The sequence below is a fragment of the Nanorana parkeri genome, unplaced genomic scaffold (assembly GCF_000935625.1).
Source record: "Nanorana parkeri isolate BGI_ZX_2015 unplaced genomic scaffold, ASM93562v1 scaffold560, whole genome shotgun sequence".
Lineage (NCBI taxonomy): Eukaryota > Metazoa > Chordata > Amphibia > Anura > Dicroglossidae > Nanorana > Nanorana parkeri.
Genome location: NW_017306828.1, coordinates 42,270 through 50,114, shown reverse-complemented (window position 1 = coordinate 50,114; position 7,845 = coordinate 42,270). Strand labels below are relative to the sequence as shown.

Genomic DNA, 7,845 nt, shown 5'->3' with positions numbered 1-7,845 from the left:
GCACAGCCTGCAGCTTCACCTCGGATCCCCGCTGCTCTCCCCGCCTGTATGGGCAGAGGAGCGGAGGATCAGTATATATCTGTGATATTTACCGATCTTTCCTTCAGAGCAAACACTGGAGTGATCAGCTGATCCCTCCAATGTTTGTAAACAACTGGGGACATATAGTACTCTGTGTCCCCAGTTATGAATGAACAGGAAGTGCTTTACATCATTTCCTGTTCATTCATGAGTTTCTGAATGGGTGGAAGCAGCTCAGTACAGAGGCTCCTCCCCATTCATAACTGGATGATATTATAAATATTTTACTATCACCTGTTTGTGAATAAACGGGAAAACGTCTTTTGTTACTTTTAAAAAATGATTATTTCTCTTATTACCAAACCCCGGGCAATCGGATCGCGTGGCACAGATTGGGCAATCGGATCGCGCGGCACAGATTGGGCAACCGGATCGCGCGGCACAGATTGGGCAATCGGATCGCGCGGCACAGATTGGGCAATCGGATCGCGCGGCACAGATTGGGCAATCGGATCGCGCGGCACAGATCAGATTGTAAGGTAGACCCTGCTCAATCAGATTGGCCACCTTAACAAGGTAAAGATTGCACATACACCTTACAACCATTGTACAACTTTTTTTCGTTCCCAGTTATGAACAGGAAGTGTTCATTCATGAGTTTCTGAATGGGTGGAAGCAGCTCAGTACAGAGTCTTCTATCCTCGATCAGATTGGCCCAGCGATCAGATTGGTCCACCGATCAGATTGGCCCAGCGATCAGATTGGCCCAGCGACCAGATTGGCCCAGCGATCAGATTGGCCCAGCGATCAGATTGGTCCACCGATCAGATTGGCCAACCGATCAGATTGGCCCAGCGATCAGATTGGTCCACCGATCAGATTGGCCCAGCGATCAGATTGGCTCAATCAGATTGGCCTAGCGATCAGATTGGCCCAGCGATCAGATTGGCCCAGCGATCCGATTGGCCCACCTATCAGATTGGCCCAGCGATCAGATTGGGCCAGCGATCAGATTGGCCCAGCGATCCGATTGGCCCAGCGATCCGTCTACCAATCAGATTGGTCCAGCGATCAGATTGGACCACCGATCAGATTGGCCCAGCGATCAGATTGGTCCACCGATCAGATTGGCCCACCGATCAGATTGGCCCACCGATCAGATTGGCCCACCGATCAGATTGGCCCAGCGATCAGATTGGCCCAGCGATCAGATTGGTCCACCGATCAGATTGGCCCAGCGATCCGATTGGCCCAGCGATCCGATTGGCCCAGCGATCCGTCTACCAATCAGATTGGTCCAGCGCTCATTCCAGCAATCGATCCGATCCGATTGGTCCAGCTATCAGTCGACCTATCACATTGCACCAATCCGATTGGTCCAATCACAGTGCACCAATCCGATTGGTCCAATCACATTGCACCAATCAGATTGGTTCAATCGAATTGGTGCAATCTGATTGGCTCAATCGAATTGGTGCAATCTGCTTGGTCCAATCGAATTGGTGCAATCTGATTGGTCCAATCGAATTGGTACAATCTGATTGCCATAATCAGGTTGCGCCAATCAGATTGCATCAACCCGAATTGGTGTAATCAGATTTGCCCAATTAGATTGCATCAACCGAATTGGTTCAAGGACGGGAGGAGAGCCGCAGTCTTCCTGTCACTTTCACCCTGTGCGTGGCAGAGCGGAGGATCGGTATATATCTGTGATATTTACCGATCTTTCCTTCAGAGCAAACACTGGAGCGATCAGCTGATGCCTCCAATGTTTGTAAACAACTGGGGACATATAGTACTCTGTGTGTCCCCAGTTATGAATGAATAGGAAGTGCTTTACATCACTTCCTGTTCATTCCCGAGTTTCTGAATGGGTAGAAGCAGCTCAGTTTATATTGCACCAATCAGATTGCACGATCAGATTGCAAAGTACAGATAGGACCATCCGAACACACGTTACGTAGGCATGATCCCGTGTTGTCACCGTCAGGAAACCTGCACTGAAGAATGCCGCGCAGCCACCTCTGGAGCGCAGGTAGACAGGAAGTGTCTGTAAAGAGGCTGCAGGAGGTCAGCAGCACTGAGATGTAACAATGAATGATAAAAGGGGCAATGTCTTCTGATACACAGAGCAAGATTTCCCAGCATGCACTCCTCTCTCCCACTAGAAGCCACACTGCAAATAATGTGAATGTGGAAGCCATTTTGTACACAGATTTCCGGGGGCCACTAGTACCATCTGCATAGGGCGGCGGGGGCCAGACACACGGGAAGGTCAGGGCAAGCGAGCAGCCTTATAAACGGGGTTTAACGTGCGTCTACATTTTGGATGCACATCGTGTAAAGGAAAAGAAGATTGTAATGTGCGGGCGGCTTGGAGTGAGGCCCATCTCAGACCACTTCCTGTGTCCTTGGACTCCAGATTACCATTCCACACAGTGCAATTCCCCTCCCACAAGGAAGGCTCCAACTGGAAGCTGCACGCCTGCCGAGAACAAATGTATATCCTCCACTGAGGGACCCGTCACACCATGTCCAGACCAGATCTGCATGCGTTTCATTGTGATGCATTCCAGTGCGGGGGGAGGTATGTCATTATGCAAATGAATCTCTTCCCGCTCCATGTCATAGCTTCTGGTGCGTTTGTGACACATTCCAGTGCAGGAAAAATATGACATGCAGCATTTATTTTCCTGCCCTGGTGTGAACAGAGCCCCAAAATCACATCAAAAATGTATCCCTGTGCTAGTTCTGGCCTCTGTTCACACCAGCGCAATCCGTTCCAGACCAGACCAGAAAAATACTGCTTATTTTGTCTGGTCTGGAATGCACTGGAACAGCGGGTAGGTTCACACCATTTCCCGGGCCAGATATGGCGTGAACCTGCCCAGAGGGCCCGTTCACACCAGTTGCAATGCGTTCCGGCCCGATTCTGGCCAGAACGCACTGCCTCGCATTGCGGCCAGCTCACTGTTTAGTGGGGCAGGAGGGGGCGTGGCGGGCCATTGAAGGGAATGGCACCGTAGCCACAATGCGATCGGCCGCCGCACGGGATCGCAAGGCACATTGTGCCTGCGGACCGGTGCCATCAAGCAGCATTTTGATCGCACCGGACCGCAGGCACAATGTGCCTTGCGATCCCATTGCGGACGGAGGGCGTGGCTACGGTGCCATTCACTTGAATGGCCCGTCACACCTCCAACAGCCCCACAAAATAGTGAGCCGGCCACAGTGTGAAGCAGTGCGTTCCGGCCAGAATCGGCCCAGAACGCACTGCATAGGGTGGGAACGTACCCTCGGGGTACTGCTGCAGCTCACACTTTGCTGGCATGTTGCCCAATTTCTCACCAGACTAAAGATCAGTGAACGTGACAAGTGAAAATCCTCCCGATGATCACAATAGGTGTCCACAATCGAGGGGGCAGAGCCTGGAATAATTGGGCCATCTATGGCTACCTCAAATCACATGACAGCAGATTCCCGATCGTCATCCTGATTGGAGCTCAGCAAGAAACACAAATCACACCCAGCACGCTGCAGGTTGTTTACACTTTTATTAGACCTCAACATTGTCCATCAGAATATTCCCAACAACGCGAGCGTCTTCCATTCACCAACACAGATCAATGATGGGGTGCCTGAACCCTGCCTGTACCCCTGGATCAGTCCACCCAAAACTGACATTAATGCTGGTAGGTGCAAGCAATGAGTTTTCTCAAGGACTGTAAAAGTCAGATCACTCCACCAGATTCCACAGTTCTTCTCTGCCTACCATGGAGTCTCATTCCACTTGCGGCGTTCTCCATATTGTAAAAAGACATGAACAATCCAGTGTGGAGGTTCAGAGCCCCTTGTAATGGCCATGGCAGGCGAGAGCAGCTGTGAAATCAAGGCAGAAAGACTTCTGGTGTCCCAGAGTGATACATAAAGCTTAAGGGGTAACTTAAAGAGACCCTGTCCAATCAGAACAAAGGTTTGTTTATACCCCGCCTACCTTATACCCACAGCGCTTCCCTACGGCTCCTTTTTCCATGGTTGCCACTGCAAAATAACCATTGCATCCAGGTATGGGGGGAGGGAAGCATGTGACCTCTTCCCATGAGGCAATGCTCAAGGTAGGCAACTTTGGCACTCAAGCGGTGGTGAACTTACAAATCCCATCATGCCTCCGGAAGTCACACCTGTGGCTGTCAGAGTCTTACAATGCCTCATGGGACTTGTAGTTCCAAAACAGCTAGATTGCCAAGGCTACCTACCCCCTGCAATAGCACATATAAAAGAGGGGGTGACATCCCCACACTCTGCAGGCTCCAAGACCATCTGATCCGGTGTACCGGCAGCCACAGAGGAAGGAGCGAGGGAAGCATTACGAAAGTGCAGATCAGGCTTTAAAAACAGACCCCGTCATGTTGCCCTGAATTGGCAAGGCGTCTTTACCTGCCAATGCCCACCCAAAACTGATGTCAAGTGTAGGCATTGCCTGCCAAAGTCACCCCCTTTACCATTGTAGTTACAGATAATATCTTAACGAGACCCTGTCATCAACAGAAAAAAAAAAAATTGCAGGTAAAGACGCACAGAAAAAAATCAAGCATTTCAAATGCTTTCTTGCAGTGTTTTGTTTTTCTTTCTCTATGTTATTATGCAGCTGTAAGGGGAGGAATGGAGGGGAATGTTATAGGAGCAGGGGTAGCCAAACGTCAGCCCTCCAGCTATTGCGGAACTTAAAGTCCCACGAGGCATTACAGAACACGGACGGCTACAAGCACGGCTTCCACAGGCATGATGGTACGTGTAGTTTCATCAAAGCTGGAGGGCCAGAGTTTGCCTACAACTGCTACAGAGTCTGTTGGGGCTGCTGACACGACATCCAAGATGGTGGCACACAGCAACAATCTCAGAGCTTTTAGGAGGTCTACACAGAAGGAAGCTTTTACAGGTAAATAACAAATTCCCTTTAATATATTTAATGTTTCAAAACTGGAGCAGACAAAATCTGGATCAGCTTCTCTCATTTCAAATCTTAACGGAACAAACTGAAGAGAGAAGCCGATTGGTCGCCATGCACAGCTGCGCCAGATTTTGTCTGCTCTAGTTTTGATAAATTCCCCCCACTCAATGCACATATAAAACTCACCGGAAGATTTTGTTGAAATTATCTGGTGACAGGGTCTCTCTCGAGTGGTCTCTGTGGGACAAAACCCCTTGGGTCTCGAATCTAAAGTGCTAAAGAAGGCATCAAAAACCTGAACATTTCAGATCATGAAGGACCACAAGCCTCAGCATTCCCTGACAGAGCATGCAGAGTCTTGTAGTTCCTAGACACTTGTGGAGGGGGAGGGGCAGCAGGTTGGGGAGGGGCAGCAGGTTATCAACTCTGAAAACCATACACTGCTGGCTAAGGGGGTCCCCCCCCCCTTATGTTTGGAAAACAAAAGCTCGTTAGGGATGTTACATTACTAATTACAATTAGCAAAAATAAATACGGTTATTCTGGGTATTTTCTGATCACCGACAACCAGCATTAATAAGAGTGCGCAACACCTTTCCACGCTCTGCCCAGCGAGGACAGCACCCCTATAGCGCTACAATGCCATACATGCACAATAAAAGGTGACTTTTCCTGAGTTAGAATCATATTTGCCCTTGTGAAGTCTTTTTTTTTCCTCCTGGGCTCCCCTGATTGGAGAGTTCCTTACAGTCCGCCGCCATCTTACAGAGGAAAAGAATATAAAATGAGCCATGACAAGGCTGAGGGGCCATACAAAAAGCAAGCGTGCAGTCTGAGCAGCGATCATACTCCCACCAAAACAGTCAAGGTGCGCCAGCCTCGTCCGGCTTATTGGTGCTGCAATGGAGAGATGATTGGGTCGTTCCGCTTCCAACAGTTCCTCTGCGCTCTACCACTTGGACGCGCGCTGGGTAAAAACAAAACGTCAACTCCTTTGGCGTGACAAATATTAGTGCTTGTGTCAAAACTAAACGGGTGTAAGTGCTACTGGTCTAAACGCAGATGACCGTGCAACGTTTAGCGCTGTCTTGTCTGAGCTGCGTATGGGATGGTGGAAGTCACAGACACGAGGATTGTGGGTAAGAGGCGTTATTCCCCATGTGAAGTCAGGGCTCGAAATCCCCGGGTCAGGGTGGAGCTGTCCCAACGCTTCGTTCCTTTGCATCACGTAGCAGTCGGCATGTCCGGGTTGAAATATTTCTGAGGTGCACCTATAAAAATACAAGTATGAATACTGAAATTCCTGGAATCCTCCTAAGAGGCTCATTTGTTATTAAAGGACACAGTAAATAAACACACTATAGTGCGACTGTGGTGGGACATTAGAGTGTAAGCTCCTCTGGTGCAGAGACTGATGGGACTGGCTCAGTGTTCTCTGTACAGCACTGGGGAATAGGTTAGAGCAGTGGTTCTCAACCTTTCTAGGACCGGGACCCCTTGGTAACATTTGCCAAGTTGTGGTGACCCCCCAACCATAAAATTTAGGGATGCACCAATACTAGTATCTGTGTGGGCTCTCAGGAGGCTGTGCGGGCTCTCAGGTGGCTAATGGGACTCTCAGGTGGCGTCCAGTGCGGGCTCTGTAGTGCCTAGTTGTGGGCTCTATGGTGATAGAGCATTCACCTCCCCTCACTCCTGCCTGCTCCCCTCTCTCTGATCCTCTCCGGCCGCTGCAGCGCCACCTAGGAGAACTGACACTGCCACCCCAGGTGGAGGCTGAGGAGCTCTTACCTAGAGCAGCACAAGGCATGTGGGGACCCCCTCAACTGTGGGTTGCGACCCACTTTTGGTTCCCGACCCACAGGTTGAGAACCACTGGGTTAGAGCTATATAAAATGTATAATAACAGCGTGAGAATGTAGTGAAATATTAGAATGTTAGCTTGTCTGTTGGAGAGACTGATGTGACTGGCTCAGGGTTCTCTGTACAGTAGAGATAGTCAGAACTATATCAATAAATAATAACAATGTAACTGTAGTGGCACAGTAGAATGTAAGCTCCTCTGGCACAAGTACTGATGTGACTGGCTCTGCGTTCTCTGTATGGTACTGCAGAATATGTCAGAGCTATACAATTGGAAACTAATATTATTAATAATAGTGTGCGACTGTGGTGGGACATTAGAGTGTAAGCTCCTCTGGTGCAGTGTCATTTATCTGCTGCTTCAGTCTTGATGACTCGGTGCTGCTTGCTGGAGTTTGGTGCCGGTCTGTTGAGGTCCTCCCCACTGAGCAGCGCTCGGATCTCGGATGGGATTTTCCCTTGATCCATCGTTGTGCACCACTGCTTATACTAGAGGACAGAAGAGGGGAGACAATCACTGCAGAAAACTGTCACTACACACTTACAACTGACAATGATTATTCCCACTGGCAATTCCACTTTTTGCAACAAAAAAACCCCCCAAAAAAACAAAAATGCAATAAAATGTATACTTCATAAAAGAACAAAATCGCCATTTATTATTATTTGCATAGAGCCATGTAAGGCATTGGTTTACAATGCAATGTGCAATGATCTGGCTCCTGCAGACTGTTCCTCCTGTCCATGTCTGTATCAGGGTATAAATAGTCAGTAACATGGATGGGAGAAGGTGCCAAGTGGGGTGACATCATGACATCACCTCATTTTTGTATTCCATTGAGTTTTACAAGTGCCTCTGCTGCAGTGGCTGATGGGACTTGTCATTTCTCCATTCACAGATTCTGTCAAGGATCTGCGAATGGATGACCTTTTTGAAATTGGCGTGGCTGAGCTCCACCTACACAGCCTTGCCGAATTCAAAAAGGTAACCGAGTCTGTAGGGAGAAGGA

The 7,845-nt window shown here is 49.1% G+C and overlaps 1 protein-coding gene across 1 annotated transcript in view; it reads right to left on the bottom strand.

Moving 5' to 3' along the window:
• Nucleotides 1–7,180: 7,180 nt before the first annotated feature.
• The window catches only part of CREBL2 (cAMP responsive element binding protein like 2), a 2,810-nt gene continuing 2,145 nt past the window's right edge, over nt 7,181–7,845 (bottom strand). Inside the window, exon 3 of the mRNA XM_018562092.1 lies at nt 7,181–7,324. Coding sequence (XP_018417594.1) covers nt 7,181–7,324 — 144 coding nt within the window. The remainder of the gene's footprint in view (nt 7,325–7,845) is intronic.